The sequence below is a fragment of the Pieris rapae genome, chromosome 7 (assembly GCF_905147795.1).
Source record: "Pieris rapae chromosome 7, ilPieRapa1.1, whole genome shotgun sequence".
Taxonomy (NCBI): Eukaryota; Metazoa; Arthropoda; class Insecta; order Lepidoptera; family Pieridae; genus Pieris; species Pieris rapae.
Genome location: NC_059515.1, coordinates 10799291 through 10824670, shown reverse-complemented (window position 1 = coordinate 10824670; position 25380 = coordinate 10799291). Strand labels below are relative to the sequence as shown.

At 38.2% G+C, this 25380-nt stretch overlaps 1 protein-coding gene and 1 long non-coding RNA gene across 4 annotated transcripts in view; one reads left to right on the top strand and one right to left on the bottom strand.

The window, feature by feature from the left end:
- Positions 1-14959, top strand: part of LOC110998830 (SH2 domain-containing protein 5) — a 59071-nt gene extending 44112 nt beyond the window's left edge. For both annotated transcript variants that reach the window (XM_045628938.1, XM_022267623.2), the window contains exons 3-9: positions 143-373; positions 7072-7152; positions 11728-11807; positions 11907-12161; positions 12233-12352; positions 12791-12953; positions 13721-14959. In XM_045628938.1, coding sequence (XP_045484894.1) covers positions 143-373; positions 7072-7152; positions 11728-11807; positions 11907-12161; positions 12233-12352; positions 12791-12953; positions 13721-14101 — 1311 coding nt within the window. In that variant the 3' untranslated portion in view covers positions 14102-14959. The remainder of the gene's footprint in view (positions 1-142; positions 374-7071; positions 7153-11727; positions 11808-11906; positions 12162-12232; positions 12353-12790; positions 12954-13720) is intronic.
- On the bottom strand, positions 11226-11693 carry LOC123689353. 2 transcript variants are annotated; one of them, XR_006750346.1, is made up of 2 exons: positions 11655-11693; positions 11226-11469 (listed from the first exon to the last, which is right to left on the bottom strand). It is a non-coding gene; the product is annotated as an uncharacterized LOC123689353 (long non-coding RNA). The 2 variants fall into 2 exon arrangements; XR_006750345.1 differs by lacking the exon at positions 11655-11693 and adding an exon at positions 11554-11599.
- Positions 14960-25380: the final 10421 nt, after the last annotated feature.

Here is a 25380-nt window from a genome sequence, read left to right as displayed (position 1 = left end):
TTTTAGATATAGTCCTCTTGTATAAATTATAGTAAGCTGTCGCTAGCTAGTCCTAAACTCTTTGCCTGACTGTTATAAAATGCAAATATCCACTACCACCATAACTACCGTTGTTAGTAATTTTATAACGCGTCGGTTTCAGCCGGGCAGTGCCGCTGCCGTCGGTCAGCCTGTGGTGGCTGCCGTGGTGGAGGTGGGCGAGTGGGGTGTGCGCGTGCGTGGTGCTGGGCTGCGCATGAGTCACGCGCTGCGTCGCATCTCCTTCGCCACATGTGACGCGCCGCGGGCGCTCTTCGCCTTCGTCGCACGTGAACCCCGGGATCGCGCCCATGCGCACTACTGCCACGCCTTCGAAACCGAGCATCCGCACCAGGTAATACCCGATCAGTCAAACTTTTTAATTTATTGTCAGTATTTATGATACGAGTATGGCAAGATTTACTGAAGTGTTTCATGTAAATGTCGATGTACAGCTATTCATCATGAGAGCCATTACGACTTTAATTAATTCCTCAAGACGTATTCTGCTTAAAAGTAATTTTTCGTGGCAGATTTGTACTTGTAGAGTGCTCTTTGTTCATGTTTCCCTCATTACTCTCACCTTAAACCTACAGTGTAGGCAAAGAGCCATTTCTCAGTTCTATCTTTGCGATTAGTTTTCAAAATGAAAAATAAAATAAAACATGACCGGTGAGAACTTTGATAGAGAACATTATCTACAGTAAATACATGCTCCCAACATGCCCGGCATCCAGTTCAATGAATGTAAATTGATACAAACGGCACTAATAATTGTTTCTACATATTCCTTAATATTAGGACAACTAATTATGTAATTATAGGTACGCTGGTATTAGAAAATATGCTGTAGCCGACAATTTAAAGCTTTTCTAATGTATTTGAATTGTAAATATGTATCTAACGTTAAATTTATTGTCTTTCGCAGCGTAGTTAGAAGATAATTGTGCAAAGGCCACTAGGCTAACAGTAGCCTCGTGGCTTCAGGGTGTGACGGCTGTGTTCCAAAGCACTTTCTTTGTAAAATGACGTTTCTTCGTAAAGTGTCGTTATTGAAATAATTCGACGGTCTAATTCTGGAAAGAGAGGAAAAATGTTGACCTCACTATCATAATATACTCGTAATGCTACCAAAAGTATTATCACCTGCAATTCATTAAACCCGCGTCACTGTGTTGTTCTCGATGGCATAACGTTTCAGACTCTACTAGAATGTAGTGCTTTTGAACGGAAAAAAATGTATCTCACCATTCGTGATATCGGTACTTTTGCGAAATGCCTCAAGACAAAATAAAAAAATAGAGGTTAGAAGTTTGAAACGATCGTGATGGTATGCAGTATGTGGAATGTGTGTCAGTCGGCGCATGACCTTGTGGGTTGCTGCATTCCTATACATCTCGCCACTGGTTACGCTGTGACTTACCGACGCTGCTAGAAAGAGATAATTTGTTAGATTGCAATTATGTTGTGATGTCGAGGCCATCAAGATTAGATATCCCTCAATTAGGCGGATCTGGTTCGCATAATGAGAAGAATAAGTAAATGTAATGTTCTGTTTGACGTTCATAAGCGAACATTGGTTACATGAGTGAATAAATGATTTTGATTAGATTTTATTTGAATAATACTTCCTGGGTTTTCTTCTATTCTCATCATTAGTATCTCAAGTCGTTCTGACTTATAAGCATCTCTTCTGGAGGGAGCCATGTAGAGTCTCAAGTATTACCTCGCGGTTCTATTCACATGTCTGTCACGTTGATGAATTATCGCAATTATGCGACAACTCCGATCGATGTTGGCATTCAATGTAAATTCGTACGAAGTTGATTAAATTGGTGGGGTCGTCGACCGGTTGCCGCAGAAAAGTTCGTCGCCTCAAAAGTAAAAAAAAGGGCTGATACAGGTGCGCAAGAGTTAGCATTGTTCGCTGTTCCCCTCGGAGCCTTCGGAACAAGTTATCGCACGTCAAAGGCCACTGCCGAGTGCCGGCTCCAGTGGCGATCGCGTCGTGGCCGCGTGTGGTTGTGTGTTTGTGTAGTTTTGGTGCGGTGTCAGTGTGGTAGTGACAAAACGTGGGACGACGGCGAAGGGATTCCGGTATCGGTATGTGATTAGTGATTACGCGCCACGCGAACGGAACATTGAGCTTTGCCGTTTGTGTTTTTAATGATTATTGGAAAACTTAGAATAATATTTTTTTTATATTTATAGAGATCAATTAACGATAACGCTTCACTTATCAAGTTATCTAAGATTTCATTCACATTTCCAATAAAAAGATATTTGATTTTGTTTTAAACCAAGATTTAATTAGTGCCAGTGAACGCGTGGGTGTAGGACCCAAATGCCTAAACCTTATATTGCATCAAAACACCACCTGCATACTGCAGATTTCTTCATTTTACACATTTAAAAGCACCTGTACACATAATCATGGTATATTAAAAGCTATGCAAACGAGTTGGGAATGTTTTTACATCAGCGGAGCACCTATAGTTGAATTTATATTTGCGAATTTATCCTTTCTCGTACGGTAAAGGTAAACATACTAAGGGAAACGACACATAGAGGGCTAAAATTGCTTACTAAAGTTGGCTTACTTATTTTAAAATAGACTGTAAAGTTAGGCCTATTAAAGTTTCTTTTAACTGAAAAATAATGATCAAAGCTTCATGAAGTCAATTTTAGAATCAGGAAAGACTTTCGAAGGTTAATCCCAGAGAAAGCAAGCAAGGTTTACGTTTCAATAGAATTTAGTTGCTATTGTGCGGCTTATTAATGGTGAACTACTTTAAGAATAGTTTCAAATCACCGAAGCTAGTTACTGTGTGTTTGTGGTGTTTGATTAACATTTAATAACTAAAGAACAATGCACATTGTGATGTGGGAGCTTGCACTTTTGTTGTCTCATCTGCAGTAATGGCAGATACAGCCGTATTGTCTCAGTCTGCCACATCTGTGCCTTCATTATTCCCACCCGGTCCTTCATTGCTAATATTCAATGTAGTAATTTCAACGAACTATTGAGTCGGTTGTATTATATATTTAGGTAAATGGGAATAACTGCTCAGCGTAGGACAATTAGTTGTAAAAAGTAATTAAACTTTTATGAGTGTTTCCGAAATAGATTCAATGGTTTCACTCCTACTAAAATAAACTTTAGTTTTATTTAAAAACTTCGTCGATGCAAGCATAATATTGTCAGTGGTATTCTAGAGTATTGCACTAGTATATCTTAAATGAGTGCATAAATATGATTAATGGAGCCTCGCTTATGAAATTGGGCGTCAGCGAGCGGCTTAATACATATAACATTCTTGTGAGCACATAAGTATACTTATCATGAATTGTATAGTGGATTATGGATACCAGAGGATACGCTCGAACTTTTGATATTTAATTTTACTAAATCGTTGTTTGTTTCTATTGTACGTATTGTAAAATATATTATTCATTAAAACACAACACAGAATTTTATTTGAACTTATTTCATATGATCTGTTGTTGTTAAGCTCACCTGATGTTAAGTGATACCGCCGCCCATGGGCATTCTCAATGCCAGAGGGCTCGCGAGTGTGTTGCCGGCCTTTTAAGAATTGGTACGCTCTTTTCTTGAAGGACCCTATGTCATGTACTTGTGTATTAATATATAAACAATAATAAAATATACAATTTATACAGATCGGAATCCTTTAAAGCTGTGTGCTTTTAAACTATAATATATAGATATAGAACAAGCCTAATAATTCATTCCTCACTTATCTCGTACATTTAAATCTTCATTTCTCGATGTCTTAAAAGCTTTTTAACTGCGCAACTGAAACTTATAAGCAGTTGGTACAATTATTTTTTCTGGATGTCGACTATATTTTAATATGTTGTTTTAATATTGACACAAAACTGACTGCGTTTTGAGGTCTATTATGATAGAATTGTAGAAACTTTAGAAGGAAAGGGAAGGAAAACTAAGGATTTAGTTTATTAAATTTGCCGTAATTTGAGCTCGTAAAATGATAATAATTTAGACGAAGTATGAACTCGGAATGATTGCCTAATTGGGTGTGGAATGGGATGAGCGTGCGCGTGCCGCCGAACGTTTCTCAGAACTCACTCTCAGTCAAACGAAGCATCAGATTTAGTTACATCTTAGGTTTTGTCGAGACCTTTCCAAAAATTTCCTTTGGAAATTGATGATACCGGTTTTGTAATACAATAGCCAAAGGACAATTTGGTTTTAATTCTATTTCAAAATAAAACTTATGAAAAGGCGCGTCTTTAACAATATATAAATAGGAACTTTGTTAGGTAAGATTTGGTGCCGCGGTTAACGGAAATTGGGCAACAACGAAGTCTAATAGTTTAATTTGAATAAAAATAAGCGTTAAATCAATGTGGCGTGCTTTGGAGTGTTGAGAGCGGAAAGGAAGGCATCCATAAAGACGCCCGCATCAAAGCGCAGTCAAAATAAATTTTATTGCCTCTAAATATCCGTTTTGTCGATGCGCACAGGATACATACAGTTGGTTAGTAGTTTTATGAGCTTCTACAGGTTAACGAAACATGTGCAACTGCTTTTGAATAGACTTGTGGATTTTAATTATGTTAAATGTTTTCTTAGACATTTTGATAGCTAAGATAGAAGTGAAACTTATCTCGCTCATCATCTACAAGTTCTCTTCATAATGGCAATAACTTACTAATATCAAAAACAAATATTGCTACTCGGTTTGTTCACCTACTCTGTACACAAAGACAAAGAAAAATAGAAAAGATCCAGAAATACTTTATAAAATTTATCTCATATAACCCCTACAATAAGTTTAATACCTATAAAGGTGCGTGTTCACATTTTAATACTTTAGAATCTCGACGAAAACAATATGATTTATTGCTACTACATAACATTCTCTCTCTTGTTCCTGCCTACCAGACTCGTGCTTTGTTTCATGTTCCTCACATCAGCACTATTTATGCAAAAACATCGGTTTTGTATCGCGCAGCCCGGACATACAATGACCACTATTTATACCTTGACTTGTTTTGGCTATCACGGAATGTCATTAAGAATATCCATAGCGCAAAATCACCAGCATCATGAGCACACACCACATATACAGCAGCACTTACATACCCTCACCATCTGTTACACCATCACAGACACAGCCAAATTAGGTAGGTAGGTATTGAATATTTTTGTTGATGTATTCAATCTTTGGCTATATTTTCAATGTATTTGTTTGTAATTATATATAACTTATGTTAGCTGTAGGATTACGAAATAAATAAATAAATAAAATAAAATATTTGAACTCACATTATTTTCATTTAAAGTGCAAACGGTCACAAAAACTATGATAAACAGAAGTGGCAGAAACAAATGTGTGGTAATCGAAAATACTGAGAATCCAATTGTGTATGAGGAGAGACAATAAAATGTAATTTTATCTGGTCGTCCCGGGTCCCACGCCCTATTTCATTTACATTTTATCCTTCGATACCTCACGAGATATTCATATGTGGAATTGTTTTATAGAAATATGTACTTATGTCATGTTTTTCCTGTTGTTCTTCTTATAACATTTATTAAGTTTCAAAATAAAGTGAACTCTTATTATTTACCGCGAGTTTCCGCAAAGATGTCTCTACGTGTTCTGATAAAATGACGGTGCTGAGTAAGCAAAAATAAACTAGATGTGATATAAAGGACACATTAGTTTCTTTTAGTTAACAAGAGAGCAATAAGATGCAGAAGAGCATGCGTATGCTAAAGAATTACGCGTTCATTTAAATTTAAATTAAAAGCTCTCTTAGACTATTAGCAGTAGACGCCAGGCGTAATAAGACAATTAAAAAGCTGGTGACCGATCGTCGTGACAAGATAATTTGCCGGATAATGACAGGATACCGACCGTAAATATTGATTTATTAAAGCCTCTGCACACAGATGGTCGTTGGCGATCACTATCTAGAAGGCGTACTTACTGTTAGTCGAGCAATATACTTCCGAGTTAGAAAGCTAGGAAGCCGTAATAAATTGCTAGCATTATCGGTACTTCAACCGTAGGTACATCTCCATCCAATAGTGAACTTAACGAGTATATTACATTTTAATAATAATAAATATTCTCTCTTTTTTGTTGAATGTGAGAGAATTAAGGGGTAATTAAAGCAAATAGAAGCGACGCGCCTAGAAGCTTTGGCCGCTATCTTAAAGCCTCCTCAAAAGTCCTTTCGGAGAACTTTCAACATTTCAGAATAAATGAATACGATCTGAGTGTTAGGCACGTCTCTCTTTAATGGCGACATTGAATTAATACTGCCACCCTTCACAATTCGTAGATTACTCAAGGCCTCAAGAGAATCTTACTATAAAGTCAGCACCGTGAAGGCTTCAAACGTTAGTGTGGCTTTGTCTATAAGAAAATAATCGCTTTTCTTTAACGCAGCTGTAAAACTGAAATTACCAATCGGCGGATCCTATCCTATATTTAATCCTATCTACGAATAAATGCTAAATCGATATTGGTACCAAAGTGAGCGCTCGTTTATCTCGAGCGGCAAGACTCGAACCCACTACATTATGCACCGGGGATTGCGATACACTCTTTAAAATATTTACTATGCTGGTTTATTGCCTATAAGTTTAAAATTTAAATTCTTAAAGGTAACGCTAAATCTTGGTACATTTATTTTTTACCCTCTTTTAAAATAGCAGAAGAAACATTTTCAGCATTATTTAAGTTTGTTAGAATTGTAGATAACAAACTCAAATAATGTAATAATTTGTTTAACTTTATAAAGTGCCATTTTAGGTGGTCGAATTGTAATAAATGATTTGGTTGACTGATAGAGTTTTACAGAAATAGTGATGTGGAAAACCAAATGAACCAGCTTTACCTACAGTAATATATAACCCAAACACAAACATACATGAAAAAAAATCTATTTTTCTGTCTAAGTTTCTGAAACCGGAGATTACCTATTTTTATAATTAATTTGTTTTTATAATGCCACGCCATATAATGTTTTGAAATGTGTATGAATGTGTTTCAGGCGGAGGAGCTGAACGCGCTAGTGGGAGATGCGTTCCGCATGGCGTTCGCCTCGCAGCTTCAACCCTCAGCTCCACTTTGGGTGAGCCAAAAGTTCTCACCAATATATATTTATATAAATAATATAGATATTCTTTCTACCCTTGATCTGAAATAATATAATCATTTTCAAACTTTCTAGTAAACATTTACGAATATATCGAAAATTATTCATATACTATTATAGGTATAATATTGCTTGCTTATGACTCGTCAACGCCTTAATAAAAGGCGCCTGGAACAACACTATAATCATCACACGGAACGTTGTAATCAACGGGAACCACTTTTTATGATATTTTTTCATTTTTTCGCTGCCTATTTTCGCAGCGGATTCTATTATCACCAAGCTCTCCTAAATTACTTACTTAAGTTTCTGGTAACATGTAAGAAAAAATATCTCAATATTGTATCTCAGCGGTAATTAAAGCTATAGACCAAATAACGTCATAAGATTAAATTAGAAACTAATATCTATTATTAATTATATAACAACACGACATACTCCGCAATTATTTCCATTCACATGTTTTTTTTCATCTTGTAGTATGTGGATTTTATACATGCCATTATGGGTGAAAACAACTGGAATTGGTAATTCAAATAAATCCTTTTATGGATTTTGATTTAATTTTCGTACCAACTTGTTGTAGGAATGAGGATAAGTTGTTATTTACTCAGTGAAAATTAATTAAATAACATATGGGTATATAAAATAAAAGCTATCGTACACATTGTTTTTGAGCTGAGATTAATAAAAGTTCGTAAAAAAGCTCGTAATCGAATCCGCCTTTTATGGCGCTCTCCTCGCGAGGGCCGGTTATGTTGACAGTTTAGGGCACCCGTTGGACCTCCTCACTATTGAAGTATTGGAGGAGCATTCAATTGTTGGCGGTAGTCACTTGCCTAAATACAGCTCAACAAACTTTTTAATACTTTTAAAATATTGTCTTCCTCAAATCGTAACGGTCGCCATCTTATTGAGAACGTTAATTACTAGATTCAACCCACTGTTAAATGAATTGTGGCCTAAATAATGGCAAACACGATGAGCTATAAATCGGAGTGGCTTGTTCCTCTCGGGGCTGCCACATTCGTTTGTCGGATGTGAACGAGATGCACGTTCCGACATCCGTGGGATGGAAAGAGAGAGGTGACGCAGGGACATATTTAATTATTGTGGTATTTCTCTTTAGAAAGTACACATTTTAAGTTGAATGGCGAGCACTCTTTGTTGCAAAATTTTAATCAGTTGATAGAGGTCTACGACCTTGCGAAGGGCGGTGAGTGCTGACATTCGATATTGTGCTAAAACTGTCACGGTGGAAGTAATTCTGATTGACAGCGGACTTTATATGTGTTTTGATGTTTTCGATAAACAATTTATAATCGTTTTTTTTTAGTTTTAGTAGACCCTGCAATGGTAAATGTGAGATACATGTTAATTTGAAAAAAGCTCCCTCGGGGACAGATTCGGCTCATTGTGACCCGAAAAGTTGTCTTTTAAATATTAAAGTGCTCAAACTTCGTCTCATAATTCGCGGTGAGGGACAAAACATTAAAGAGATAAATAAGTTTTTGTATTTATATGATTTTTGTTTCATCACCTCGATATCGCTTTTGCGTTTCGTTCCCACGGTAATGTAAGTCCATGCTCCTATTTCACTGCTCCTTGATAGAGTTGAAATTCCTTTTTTATTTGTTAAGAATAATTAATCGCTTTAACAAACATGACATAATTAGCAATATTTTGTAAAAAACATTTTGACGATTTTATAGCCAGTTCATCACATCCGTTCTCCGGCCTAATTCGAGAACTGGCAATTAATGTAAATTTAGTACCATTATTTTTCTTTGCTAAGGTTCGTAAGCTACCTACATTAATTTTAAAAAGATTATCTCTCTTAAATTAATCCAATCAGCAAGTTGTATTTCGTCTTCGGTAAGTTGATAAGACATAATTTGTTTTCAAGCGTTCGTATTCCTCCGCAATAAAAAAGCTAACATTCGCACCTTAAGCTATAAAGCGGAACTATTATTATATTACATATTATAATAATCTCTGTTTGCGTACCGGCTGACTTCATAGCGATTTTTTATAATTTAATAAGTTACAGTTGACTGTGTCAGTATCTGATAAAACTAGTCAATAAGTATCTAGCCCTATAACAATAATACAATGATATTAATGGCCGGCGTCTAAAACTATTTTGTATGGTTATGAAAAGCCAATAAGTTTTGGATGACGAGAGGTGTTTCGATATTTGTATTTAACAAAAGTTTTTTATAAATGTGTATGTTGTAAAGGCCCCTTTAAGGGTCGAGTGATCGGGAGGTCGGTGCAAAGTCAGGGGTTGTCGTGACAAGTGGCAGTAAGCGCGGCCGAACAAAAGAACCAAATGCGCTGCCGATCGGTTTTCACCCCAACATTTCATTTAAAGTAACAGCTTTCAAAGTAAATCCATTTGTTTTAGAACAAGAAATCGTTGCACTATCGATGATATGATTGCTTTCAGAACCGACATCACTAACATTATGGCAAAACTTATTGACAGGGCGAATATTGCTAAGTAACAAGCTCAAGTTCTAAGTAACATTATTAGATGTACAGAGTAGCGATAGAAAAAATAAATGAGCGTTATATATAAATAGAATAACCATAAACAATTTATTTTTAATCGTTCTTCGTATTATCAGTAGGCACTACGTTTAATATAAATTCCCAAGAACAGAGTTGTAGGACGTCGAAACAAAACAAAATAGTAAAGGCAGTAATCACGCTCAGAAACGAATTGAAACTATTACAGCTGATAGCGATCGCTCTGTGGCTGACGACCGACCGAACGTCCCTCGGCCCAGCCCCCCTCGCAATGTCTCTGGACCGTTTGTGATCCAATTCCTACTTTATCTATCGAGCCTCCGAGTGCTTCACTTTTATTTGCTTCGATCCTACAGATTTAACCAAACGTCGCACAAAATACTGGTATATATTTAATTCTAATTTCTAATATATCCGTTAACCTATAATTACCTACAGCGTTTCTAAAATACTACTTCTCGCTCTTTAACATGGATAATAAACAGCTATATTGTTATTCGAGCCTACAAAAAATGGCAGTGCCTCAACCATCGCAATGGTAATTTTTTCCCATAATTTATGCGTCGGCGGCACGTCGCGTGACAAACTGACAATACGAAACATCCGCCCGATACTAATAATATTACATTTTACGATCCCGAAAATAACTTTAAAGTTATTTTATTACGGTAACTGCTGAATGTCGAAAAATTCTAAGACAAAAGGAGAATAGACAGTGATAGATATTACACAAATGACTTCTGTCGTATACCTATATGCCTAAGACGAGGTTAGGGCAATCCCCGAGACGCACACACATGACACAATGCACTGAATGCGGTGGTGTGATTTCGGTCGGCATTCGGCGCCGTGGCATTCCTCGTGGGGAATGTGGCCTGACCGGCCGCTATCTGCAACAATAGAGTATAATATACTTATTATTAAACAGAGTTAAGTATTCTATTAAAACAATTATTGTATTGGAATAATAAAAACAAGATCCGTGTACCACAAAGAACGGTTCGGTGGCCGTGGATACATAATTTATACTAAAATAATAAGTCCTGAGCACATACCTCGTTATAATGTCTCCTTACCAGGAAGAATGGTACACAAGTTTGTCAGCCGTAAGGGTTTGTAGAAATTCTATTAGTTAGGGAGCCTCAGGGATTGTTACCTTGCCCCGCAATAGTTCTTAAACACGCACTAAACACTATAAAAGTCGCACAAAGCAAAAATAAAGTAAAAATAGTGGACGTAACTATTATCAAATATAATTAACAAAAAGTATATAAAATAAAAATGCGTCTAACGTAACCCGAGTAAATCTCAACAATGACTAAACAAAAATGTAAAACATGTAAATGTGACTAAATAAAAACAAAAAATGAGAGGATCGGCCGAGAAGTTATAATTAACTATTTCGAACAATTTTCACTTTCTATTCCTATTTAATAAATAGCAGTAGTTCCCGGTAATTATTTAGACGAGGTTAATATTGTTATGGGTTTATAAACTATAAAATAAAACAAAATAAACACATTTTGAAATATTTATGACAAACCTTAAGCTAAGTAAATACTAACATGCATTAACTAATTAACTAAACTTATAAACTAAAATTAACCTTAACTAATAGGTTATGGGCGCCAGGAGGATTTTTATTCTTGGGTCATCCCACCAAAACCCGCTGTATTGTACAGGAGTGTTCACAACACAGTGACACTATCTTCATCCAAACATTTGTTTTATGAATATTAAATTTGAGGGCATTTCATAAAGCTAAAAAGACAAACCAGAAAAAAAACATTTCAAATACTAAAACAAAATTAAGCCACAAGATAATAATAATAAAAAAACACATACCCCTCAACACAGTAATAACACTAGAACCAAAATTTTATATAACACCAAAATGATAATATTAAGTGTGTCACCGACACGTCCAATTATCGGCAAACACCAACCGTGTCTGTCCTCTCGTTCCTACCCTCTTACTATCACAATATATTTGGATGAACGAATGTAAAATGTCCGCAGAGCAAGGAGGTAAGCGGTGGGCCGCGCGCTCCCGACTCGCTGCCGGCCCTGCCGCACCACTACCCGCGCTGCCTCAGCAGGTGATGCACTTTTCCTTAGAAGCGGCCTCGCGACCGCAAAGTAGGCAATTATCAACGCAAGCAGAGTATTATTTGTTCATCAATCCACGCCTCGAGCAGATCTCCCGCACGATGCGACCCAACGGGCGGCGACACCGCAGAGGGCTCGGTGAGCGAGGGCAGCGAGGGCAGCGAGGCGAGCGAGGGCAGCCCCAGCTCCTCCGAAGACTGGGTCTCCGGGGGCGACCCGAGCCGCTATCGTCGCCTGGCCGAGCGCCCGCCTCTCATGAAGCGACTGGCCCTCGGGCTCAGCGGGGCGCTGCTGCAGCCGTCGGACGACGACGCCACTCCTCTCGTCACCGACACGCCCACCACGTCAGTGTTCGAGTGCGCATTTGTTATTTGCAGGCCCAAGATTTTAAACTTTAAAGAACCTTCTCTTCCAGGCCGACTAACGTGCCTCTGTGCCTGAACGGAGGCTACATCAACGAGGCCACCGAGGCGGCCCGCCGAGCCGCTTCCGGGAGAGCCCTGGAGTTCCGCAGAGGGGACGCTCTCGCTAACGGGTCAGGAGAAATGCTCACTAATTCCTTTACTATATAATATACTACTTATGTATATTCTAAGAATGAGTTAAAGTTAAATTGATAGATCTTCCCCTTCAAAGGGTGAGAAGTCACGCATAAAGTAATGAGCCATAATAATAATAATAATACAAATAAATAGGTTCCACAGCGCCTCATGAGGTACGTGTATGTGTGCGCGCGACAATCACCTTATTTATGTTCTTTCAGTCTAATTCATTCAGACTAATCAAATTTCTTTGAAGTGAAAACTTCTCGAGCGGCGTTGTAAGACAATGACGTATTTTGTTTTTAGTCCTTACTCGGGGTCCCTACTAAAGCTATGTTTAGCACGAGGTTCCACGATTTGCGTTCGAATAGACATACCCTACACCAACGCGGCTTTTACGATCCGCTAACCTTCCGCGTTTCGTATTCCAGTCGCGGCGGAGGCAGCGCAGCCGCATCTTCGTCTTCGGGAGAGTCATCGGGAGGAGCGTCGCGCGAGTCCCGGGAGTCGCGGGGCTCCGGGAACAATAACTTCCGGCCGATAGAACCGGAACTGAAGAATGCGCCGTGGTTCCAGCAGGGAATACCCAGAGAGGTTTAGAGATATTGTTTATATTTAACTACCTACAATGTCGGAGCTTTAAATCAGAATAAAAAAGAAGTTTTAATCATTTTGATTGATGAAGAAAAATGTGGAACAAGCGGATACGTTCCTGTACTTAGGTTGTAAGTTTAATACTTACTGGGAATAGAGTTAATAATAATACACAAAAGAGTGTCTGTACTTATGTACTTATGTAACTTCAATAATTATAACATTTGCAACAGACAATAAAATTATAGCTATGAAGGTATTAAGAGACTGGTTTCACAGCAAAGTCATATTGAGTGGTAACAAAAAGTACAAACATATATGGGTAGGCAAACAAATTTAACGTTTTAAATAAGAAAATAAAACAAAACAAAACAGTCAACTACTTAGAAATAAGGTTGTATGGGTGTTTGCGAGGATGTGTGTATGTATGTATGTGTGATAGAGAGTAAGTAAAATTTATGAAGTACATTTGCTTTACACGTTTTAGGATATATATTATTAATTCCGTTGAGTTTATTATACAAACAACTGCCCAGAAAGGAGAACGACGAGAACGAATGCTTAAAATCTAGAAACCGTGGAAATGGGCATGTTAAGAAGTTTGTGGTTGTAACATAGTGTGATACGATAGGTAAAAGAGCGCGTTGTGGGATAAGACAGGACGGTTAACAAGCAGGTGTAGGAAGAGTGTGTCTCTTCGGTACATTCAAAGCTTAGATGTATTTGAAATTGTTTTCGAGGTCTTCTTTGAAATGTCGATCCAACAGATCGCGCTGGAGGTGCTGAGCGCGCAGGCGCCGGGGGCGTTCCTGGTTCGCGGCAGCACCACGCAGGCGGAGTGCCTGGCGCTCTCGCTGCGGGTGCCGCGGGACTTCGCCGCGCACGGTATCGCGCACTATCTCATTCTGCGCACCGCCAAGGGCTACAAGATAAAGGGCTTCACGAAGGAGTTCGGTTCGCTGGCGGCGCTCGTCACCCACCACAGCGTGATGCCCGAGCTGCTGCCGGTGCCGCTGCGGCTGCCGCGCGCCCCGCCCCGGCCCCGCGCCGACCTCGAGCCTCTCGAGCGCCTCGCGCCCCCGCCCTCACCGCACCCCGCGCCGCCCGCCCCGCCCGCCCCGCCCGTCAGGTGCGCCAACATTCTGTAGGGGACGTGATAGTCGAGCATAAGTAGCTAATTATTATAATTAATACTCTAGTTCGTCAACGGTGATCTATTTAATGTAACTAGATTTTTAACTTTGTTCGAAGCTTTTCCTGAGAGGAGAACCGAGAACCGAGAGCTCTGTTACGAAACGTGATCGCGAAGTGCATTAATCGTTGCCTGATAATATATATATTATGTTAGTTTTAAAATATAATTAAATTTTGGCAAATTCTATAATTAATATCAAAATTATGTAGTCGTTGCGAAGTCGAGATAGGTTTTATATTGATAATGTGATATTGATAGGATGTATAAAAATATGTGTAAAATGTATGTGTTTGTGAGTGTAGGGATTTGTGTCATATTTTTTACTTACTTATTATAGCTTTCTTACGGAGAGGTCGACGAAGATTCAAATTCAACCGAGTAAAAAGAAGTTCGCATTTCACCTCATTCAGTGAATAACAAAAGATCATTTAGTCTAGTCTTGATTTTTATTAACAGTTTCATATAATATTATTTCCTTGTTTTGTTTCGATTACATTCAGGTCCTCTTTGGTGCTTTTCAAATCCAATTGTTTAAAACCTCAATAATGATTTGGAGAAGAGTTATAATTGAAAATAATTTATGAAACATCGTAAACTCCAAATCTACTTCACCTCGATTTTGCTCATCTGATTTCTAGTCTTGTAAGGTCAATAGGGCAATACGACTACAGCCTCAGTACGAAATAACGACGAATTTGCTTAATATTCGTGCTATTTACCGTAACTTGTATTCCGAAAACAACACTGTATAAGCTAAACGTAGTTGTCAGTCGTTAATTTATTCATACGTAAATAAAATTAGTACCAAATACGTTCAAAAAGTATTTTTATTTGTAATTCCTTGAATTCCTTTCAACTCCTAAACCATAAAAATTATTCAATAAGAGTTTTCTGTGTTTACGGGTCTCCCATAATGGTCGCATACGCGAAAAAATAAACCGGTGACCACATGGGCGGGTCCACAGGGAAAAAGAAAGAGAGGAAGACCTGTGGCTAGCTGGGAAAAACAGCTGGTTCCAACTCGATTCAAGTAGCCCAATTGAGAGAATACTGGCTATCTTTTGAGGAGGCCTTCACCTAGAGATGAGTTCTTACGAAGTGAAGAATAATAGTTTAAAAGTTGGGTTAAGGAAAAACTACAACAATTAAATTTAGGATACAAATTTAATGACTAACAAAACTAACAATTGTATGTACCTAAGTAAACTAACTTTTTGTTTTATAAGCTGTAAGAATTAAATGGATTTTTTATTATAATTTATTATTTAGAAAAGCGCCCTCTCTTGTAAACTTGTGTAACTATTTGGTCAAGACTATTCGTTGCAATGCATTTACGAGAAGTTTACTTGGCATCTATTGGAATTCAGAGGAATCAAATACTCCTAAACGTAACAAGTTTTCACAAGATGCCACCGTGGCGAAAAGATGTCCTTATTTAAAGAATTTATGTAGTTAAATTGTTATTTCACCGCTTTTACTGAAAATGAATCTATGGTCTTCAGTTTAACATTAATAACCTAATGTTAGTGTGACCTGTTCTGAAAACGTTGGAACCAAAAACGAACTGTGTTTTCTTTTGCAACATGACCGCCATACACATCATTCACCCTTCGAGTCGTTTCCGCAGCACTAGTGCCACGGGGGAATTCGTACTCGTAAATAATGCGATACTTTAAGTTTTCCATAAATAAGAAGAGCAAGCCATGTCCTCTAAAGCTGACTATAATCTGGAGTTCAGGTCTCGGCCAAATGAGTCTACAGCTCTGGTAAAGTCCGGAAAGTTGGTTCCTAGCCAGGCTTAAGTAGTTCGTGCCTTGTAATCAAGTGCAGAATCGTGCTGGAAAGTCCACGGCATATTTCAGAAAGTGAATTGCAAAACTGTATCTTGTTACACCTTGCCTGAAATTTTTACTCTTTATTTACAAAAATTTAGTTTTGTGCCTCCTTGATAAGACACGCCCCTCAAACCATCACTGACGCAGGATGATGCCCACGTACCTTTCCAACCACTTCTTTTGAACTGAGCGTACGATCGTGAAAATTTTTTCATCAGTAAAGAGAATATTTCTGTGTTTCTCTTCAACGTATCGCGGGAGAAGGTGTTTTGATTAGATCCACTCCCTTTAATTGTAAAGATTGAATTAAGGCAAGTCCTGTACATCGACGATGAGCACGATGAGCTTCAGCTCTTGTTTCATAATGCGCGACAGAGTCCAAGCGGGAATTTTTATTTCTCGCCATAACAATTTCGCTTCCTAATTGGGTTTCGACGAATTCTGCCTTTGTAGTTCTAACAGCACGCGGCCGCCCCAACTTTTCTGGTCCCTGACCGAGGAAGTATTGTTGTGTCTGTTAATGGGACGATACTTATACGAACGTACGGCTGATACTAAGCTTTTGAAGTGTCTGGAATATGAAGACGGCTTGCGACCCAGTTCGCGCAAGGCGATCACTGCAATCCTATTTCTTTAACACCCCGTTCCATATTGAATTTGATAATAATTAACTGAATTGAATTGTAATAAACACGAAAAAATATGTGTAATGGCACAAAACCTACATTTAAAAATAAATATACGTATTCCAAATTCAAAATAATAAAAAAGTTGAAAAAAGAGAAAAATAAAACAGTGTTTATCGCCAAATGTTAACAATAATTTCACACTTGAACTTAATAAAGTGTACCTAAAAGGTCAGATTAGCTATTAATAAGCCTTTTAGTTTTCATTAATCTCATAAATTGTAATATAAAATTCTAGTTTCCGATAACGTACAAAAGGTCGACATCACTCAGGTATATCCTTTACAGGTAACAGATGTGTCACTTAGTTTTAAGAACCCATAAATAAGGTAGGCTACATTGTTTTGTTAGTTCATCGTCTTTACCCCTAATTGTACGTTAGCCCGTGTTCTAAATGATTAAAGTAAGTTGACATTTAGCTTTGCACAAAGATTTTATTATAGAATTTATCTCAACATCCATCCCCGAACTTAAATCACGTCATTTCATTAGTTACAAAAAATTATTAATTTCATTTTTTTCATATTAAGTGTCAAAGATTACTTTCGAACTCTAAATAAGTAAACGACGAATGAAAAAAAATTGCGGCTAATTATTTTCAAAACGAGGACTTCAACCGAAGTCATGAATATTCAGGAAGTTAAATAATAAATGTACAACTTGTCGGTCCGTAATTTGCTTGAGCACTCACTACAGCTGCTGCTGTTCCTTGTGCTTCTTCCTAGTGCTTGCCTTTGGAACTATGAATGTTCTATGCGTTAATCAAATAAAAAGTAAGTACATCATATCCGTAAACTTAAAGTTTTCCTTCACCAAAAGACACGTGTTTACAGATCGAATTGTGTTACTCGGCATTAAATTATTATTAAGGCTAAATGTATAGGCAGTTTATAGCCAATCTCATTATTATAATATCAGAAAATGTTCGTTGCTCGATTTGGTACCATTTCTTAGGTGATCCGTCGGAGAAAGAATTATAGTCGTTGAAGGAGATTTAGACGAACTGGCTTCTGATTGGTCATCTCCGTTTAATATTAACTTTAGGGTTGTATCGCCAAAATGATTGTGTGTACTTTAGTTCGCATTGGAGTAATTTTATGATATACTATATATTCAAATTTTAGGTAAAATCAAGGAAATAATAATGAGTTTAAATGTAATAGCTAGAGACAGTCGATGTCAGCCAACAAATGGCTTCCGCTAAGGCCGTGTACTGTATACGGCGGTGTACCGGTAATGACGCGAGGCTGCTCTGTTATTGGGCCGACAGCGAGTTAATGTACCCTCTAATATGTTTAGAGCGGACTTTCAAAGGATCCACCAAATTATACATTTGAAACGGCTAGCCTATTTAGTTTCCAAAAGCCATGGAGCTGTATTACTTGCTTTTTAGACGAGTTCTAGGATGTTAATATAACGTAAATTTCCTGAATTTAATTAAATAAAGCTATGTGCAAGTTGTTAGGGTCACAGGAGGTATTATGTATTATACAGAGCGTTTCATAGAGCAAAAACAACAAAAGAAATATGAAAACCCATCTCCATTGGTCCTTACCCCTGTGAAATAGCGAAGAGCGTGCAACGTGCCGATAATGGCTTTCCAATTCGTTAACCCACTTTACACTTTTCACGGTTCACACCGCGCTCAAGACGTTTGTTAATTTAAATTAATTCTCACGAACTCTCTTTAAGTAGAGATTTAGGAGACAAAGCCTTTCGGTGCGGACGGATCCGAAGTTGATTGCTTTGTGGGTTTAGCGGCGCACTTCAGGGTTTTCGCCTTTACCTCGTGCTAATGTCTAGATAAGCTAATTTTAAACTATTCTACTTTTCATTTTATAAAAAATATTATCTACATGGCTTTAATGAAAGAGAGAAATACAAAACATTATACATATCGAGGATGTCACAAACTTCGGGGTTTCGGACAGAAAATTTCAATGATATTAATTGAAACTCGCCGAAAACTATGAGATCAGATAAACGTCGGCCTATTGAATTTTGTTGCTAAACTTTATAATAAGGTGAGAGTTGGAAGTTGATTCAGGAGTTAAGATCAGGCCCTAATCGGCCCGGATCTTAGGATTTCATTCATAACTGGGGTCTCACTGATCCCTTAATGTTATGAAAATGTCAGTCAGGGTTGTAATATTTGCAAATAAAAGATTGTATCAGTGAAGAGTGGGAAACTTAAATTGAAACGTTCCATAAAAAGTACTGTGATGTGAAGCGAGAACCGGCTAAGATAATAAAACTTTGGCATTACAATGTTTTCTAATGTTTTTAGTTTTTCTTAATTATTTAGTTCTATGTCATATATGTTTTGTATTCAATTGTATTGTTAATTTGCCGAGTAATAAATTCACCATTCATCGAACTATCGACTATCCTAGAGCATACGTACAGACAATGCGAAAATCAAAGTCCCTTCTCTCCGGTCTTTATTGTGTTGACAATGTGAAGGTTACTTAACGCATGCGTAAACTCTTTAAGATTTTAAAAACAAGGACTTTTTATTAATAGTTTCTTTTTTATACGTCTACAAATAAGCTGAAGAGCTTAATACTATGTTTCTACCTGATAATAATATACATTTGACCTGATAATGCTTATTTAAAAACTGTAAAAACTAATACGCGAGCGTAATTGTAATATTTTTAATTAACTTTATGTTGTATCTATTTAAGATGGGCCAACGAAACAATTTCACTTTGAACTTATTTTAAACATTATCAATACATTACCTTATATGTATCATGATATTGCATCCGCAAACACTAAGCTGGCAATCAAATACAAAAGCAGCAATGGCCAAACCACATCGCAATTTATTATTTTCTATAGAAGCTGACTGGCGCTAATCCAACAGATATGAAATAGATAATTTGGGCCGCAGCCGGCTCGCGGTGCAGATTGCACCGAGGTGAGAGTTATTGCTGCACTTGCATCGCTCCTTCACCCCTCGCCCCCCTTATATACTTCTCACACGTGCTTCGCATCACGAAAATATTTTAACTGCTGTATGTTTTATGATCTCCTGGAACGGGCATGACTTATAACTCGAACAATTCTCATTTAAATGGAGCCCGATATTGCATTCATACAAATTAAATTAAAATAACGTTTAATTATTATTTTGTAAATATTACAATACATGACGTGAATATTCCGAAATCATCTAAGCAAAATTCAAATATTAATACAATAAATAGACATGTAATTTTGTTACCATCATATTTATTGAGAGCCCTCTAAAGGAACCGTATGTTACTTCATACGATACGGTTTCCATTTCGAGTTTCATCAACACTTGTGTCTTTTACGGCGAAAATAAAATTCAAACGTAATAAATAAACAATAACTTTTTTACATCGGCGGAGCGGCGTAAATAAATAATACTTTATGTGGTACATAAGTCGGTCGTAATATGCCCCATAAAGCTAGCCGGGATCTGCATCGGTTATCAAATTGTGAACATGTTTACGACTGCGCCGGTCGCCGGGTGAAATGGTGATAGCAGGGCAAGGTCACTCGTGTTGTGCCCTCAACCGCGTCTGATGACCTTATCAGAGTTACCAATATTTCCTCACGTAAATTTACATAAAACGAATCAATAGCTTTTCTATGTCTATAACCATATAAATAACTATTCAAGATTATAGTCATACTAGCGGATCCGACAGACGTTGTCCTGTCTACACGTCTTTAATTTCAAAATTTCAATTTTTAATAAGCCATTTTGATGAAAATTATTATTCAAATGTTATGAAAATATCTAACGATCCAGCACATGGTCACACACGATATAACACAATGATAACAAAACTCTTTTTAAATTTCGGGACAGACTAAAATTAAAATTCGAATATTATTTAAAATTTGACACTGCGATGGTAGCGCCGTCTGTCGGATCCAATGTTAAACATTCCAAAATCAACAACAACTAATAAATTGAAAATTAATTAAAAAAACATTGTCCAGCGGACAAAATTGTGAATCTAAACCATTCCCAGATCCCCTTGAACACACACAAAAAATTTCGTCTAAATCGGTCCAGTCGTTTAGGAGGAGTTCAGTCACATACACACGCACACAAGAAATATATATATTAAGATATCCTTTAGCGACATTAGAATTTTTACGTCGTCAAACTCTTCGTTCGTCGTTCAATATGGATTTTATAATTGCCGTAACTCTGTTACCGCTTGTTCGGGTTGCTGCCGAACACTTTAATGATAATTAAATAAAAGATTGCTTTGCTCTTAAAAACTAATTTAATGAGTGATCGCGGTGATGGTTGATGACACACTAATGTGTAAAGAAAAGCGTCGCGCGCAGGCGGCGAACTATATGTACTTATGCTAATTAATTGCAAGGTGTTCGGTTACTTTCCGAACATGCTCCCGGGCGGGAGAGAAAAAAATACAAAATGCTTATGCTACATAACACTATCTTCGATTATCGAGAATGCCTTTCGCGCACTAACACTTTCACTTTCACTGTGAACCACTGATTTTATTTCACTGTTATCACTGCGTTGCACGCCCGGTGAGAGCACCAGACGCCGCTGACGCCGACACCTCCTCCAGGCGACGACGAGCGCTGCACACGCACAAACGCCGACCAGGCTGTAGCTGATGGAGTATTGATGTATGTCGTGGCTCGATAGCTCAGGCATTTCATCTATGTTGCTCTTCATGCTTATTATTTGGGATTCTAAGCTATCTATAGAGCTGTTCAGTTTATCGATATCTGTATCGTCTTCTTTGAAGTAAGGCATTGTTATATTGATAATGTGTTTGATGTCTGTAACATCTGGTGTAAGGATGTTCGGTGCCGTTTGTATAATATTAAATTGTTGCCTTAACGAGAGAGTTTAACCGACTACTTATAATGTTATACTGCCTTTCCATCGATGCTTCTGTTCTTTTTCGCAAGTTAAATTCTGACTCTACTATAGAAGTTTGGTTACGCCATAGATTTACCAAGTGTTGTTGATCATTTCTAATTAGTTCAATGTCCTCAGAGTATTTATCTGCAAAATGCTGATCTAGCACACCAAACAATGTGTTCGCAAGGTAACCTACACCGTTGATAAGACCGCGACGCTGTCTGGAGTGCTCGGTAAAATGCTGTGTTAATAAAAGTTGATTGTTGTATTGTAACTCTGAGTAGTCGTGATTCATTTGTAGTAAAATCATATGGCATTGTTGATTATGCTCTATGTTAGTACATAGTTTGTCCAAGTGATTTGATAATTTTTTGTATGCTTGTTCACCTTGCCAGTACGGGGCCATGTCGTGGTACACAACTAAGGTCCATTTGTCTCTAATAAGTTGCATCTTTGTTATGGGGTCGAAATACAACGATTGGCTGGCGCTCATCTCTGTAATATTATACTCCGATCTAGAAGTAGGCATAATGCTCATGAATGAAAGAAACCCTATCGCCATTGATATAAAGTCGAATTTCTTCTTAACTTGTCTGCATGGTCGTGTCTTCTTTCCGGCTAATGATTGACCTTTACATGATTCATTCGTTTGCTTGCTTGATGCTTTTTTCTTGTTTTGTTCTTGCTCGTTTTTAGATGCCGTGTTGGCGAGAGGTAATGCTGACAATTTGATGATCGGTCTCCTTAATAAACCATTTTTTGTCTTTAGGGTAACAACTCTTACCAGACCATCTGAACCCGGGTGAAGCTGGACGACGCGACCCATCGCCCACTTCCCTGGCGGTAAATTAGCATCATGTATGAGGACGATTTCTCCAACTTCAATGTTTTTACAACTTTTGCGCCATTTTGTTCTTTCTATTAGCTGGGTGAGATAATCTGATTTCCATTGCTTCCATATGTCTGTAAATAATTTGCTAGTGAGATGCCACCTTGTCCTTGCATCTTCTTTTGTCTGTATAATGGTCGAACCTGCCCTTCCCGTCAGGAAATGCGCTGGGGTTAGAATTTGCAAGTCATCCGCATCTTCTGTTAATGCGCAGAGCGGCCTTGAATTTAAACATGCTTCTAGCTGTGCTAGAAGAGTAGAGTACTCTTCAAAGGTAAGTTTCTGCTGCCCTATAACTCTTTTTAGGTGATGTTTGAGGCTACGTACTGCTCTTTCCCACAGTCCTCCGGCACTCGCCCAGGTGGCGGCGTTGAAGTGCCAGTCGATTTTCATTTCAGATAACTCGGAGAAAAAACTATCATTGAACATGCTTTGAAATTCTTCTATTTCCTCCTGTAATATTCTGTTTGCTTTAATAAAGTTAGTTCCTTGATCGGAATAGATATGGCGGGGCGCGTTTCTCCTTGAAGCCATTCTCCTAAGAGCCGCTAAAAATGCCTCACTGCTTAGGTCAGACACCAACTCTAGGTGCACTGCTTTTGTGACCATACAAACGAACACTGCTATGTATGCTTTAGTAGTTCGAATGCTTCTACCTCTACTTGCTTTTGTTTCTACGAACCCCGTGTAGTCCACTCCTGTATGATAAAACGGGGGTGCCTCGTTGACCCTTGCTTCGGGAAGGTCAGCCATCAATTGTTGGCCCAACACAGGATCGTGTCGTTTGCAGGTTACGCATGATCTCAAATATTTTTTGGTGGCACTGTATCCTCTTATGATCCAGTACTTCTTTCTTAAACATGTCACAGTAAGTCTTGGCCCACCATGATAAGTTAGTTCATGTGCTTCTGCTATCAGTAAGATCGTGAGACGCCCTTCGTGGGGTATGATTGCTGGATGCTTCATCTCAGGATCTATGTTTGCCTTTGATAATCTTCCGCCAACTCTGAGGATTCCTGTCTTGTCCAGGTGCGGTGTCAAAGGTAATAATTTGCTTTTACTTTGCACACGTTTATGTTCGCGGTAATGCTCTATGTCGCTTGCGAATGCGGATCTTTGTTCATTGATAATGATCAATCGACTTGCATTTTGAAGCTCGTGCGGCGTTAAATAACTCGGTAGTTTCTTTGCTTTTAAAGACAAAATAATTTTAGTTGCCCGTAATATCCAAGCTAACACCCGTCTGGCCTTTGTTATAGAGCTGTGTTTTGCTAGTAAATCTGATATGATGTTTTGTTTATATGTGCTTTTTTGCTCGTTGGTGGCCTGAATGACGTTGGTGTGCATTTTATTACGTAACTCCTCTTCCGTAGTATATGTTTTGATTTCAGATTCTTTATCTTCATTAATTGGCGGTCCGTTCCACCATAATTTATGTTTAATGAGCTGAGTCGTGTAGATACCTCTGCTGGCTGCGTCAGCAGGGTTTTGATCGGTCTTGATGTATCTCCAACATTCGGCCGGTATGTTCTTTGTGATTGATTTAACCCGGTTTGATACGAATATTTTCCATTTTCCGGGGTCTCCGTGAAGCCACCCAAGTACGATCATAGAGTCGCTGTATGCTGATATTTTTATTGAGTGACCTACTAAGCTCTCTACAATTTTCTTTAATAACTTCGAGAGTAGGTCAGCTGCGCTTAGTTCCAGTCGTGGTAACGTGATAGTCTTATCAGTGGGTACCAACTTTGTCTTGGCTGCTACTAGTATTCTTTGCGATTCATCGCTTGTTCGTGCATATACTACACATGCTAATGCCTTTTCAGATGAGTCACAGTACCCAATGAGCTCGATGACGCCTTTCTCACCGCTTCCGATCCACCTAGGGACTGTGCATTGGTTGATATTTTCCAGGTCTGTTCTGATTCTTATCCACTCTGTTACACATTCGGCTGATACTTCGTCTTCCCATTCTTTGACTTCCATCCAAACTTTTTGGAAAAGTAGCTTAAGCTTTGTAACGACTGGCGCTAGCCAGCCCAACGGATCAAACACCTTTGATATTTCTGATAGTAACTTCCGCTTTGTTAATTTTGATGTTGTTTCCTTGGACAGTCTGCACTCGAAAGTAAATGCATCGTTAGCCGGAGACCACCCTAGTCCAAGGGTTTTGATTGTGTTTTCTGATTTGAAATTGAATATTTGCTCTGTCTGCTCTGTGTTCAGATTTTCTAGAATGTCTGCTGCATTAGATGTCCACTTTCTCAGCAAGAATCCGCCTGATTTTAATAACTGATCCAGCTGTGTTACAATCTGTTTTGCTTCTTCTATAGAATGTGCTCCGCTTATCAGGTCATCCATATAGAATTGATTTTCCAGAATTTTCGCTGCTTTAGGAAAACCTTCGCGTTCATCGGCTGCTAACTGCTTAAGGGTCATCATAGCTAGAAACGGGGCTGCTCTGGTCCCGTAACTTACGGTCGTAAGGTGATAAGATCTGATAGGTTCCTCTAGTGAATTCCTCCATACAATTTTTTGAAGATTTTGATCGGTTTTATCTACCAAAATTTTCCGAAACATTTTTTCTATGTCGGCGATGAAGCCGACTTTATATTGTCTCCATGATAAAATTAGTGATTGCAAGTCTTTTTGTAAATTCGGACCTTTGTACATTAAATCATTAAGACTGAACCCAGACGATGTCTTTGCTGACCCACTGTAAACAACGCGTAGGAATTTGCCCGCATCGGCACGCTGCACGCCGTGGTGCGGGAGATAACATTCCGGGGAAGCCCTTTCGTTATCTATACAGAGTGTCATATGACCTAAGTCTAAATACTCCTGCATGAATTGTTTGTAACTTGTTGCCAAATTAGGATCCTTAGCTAGTTTCTTTTCGATGTTTCGATATTGTGCTATTGCTATGTGTTT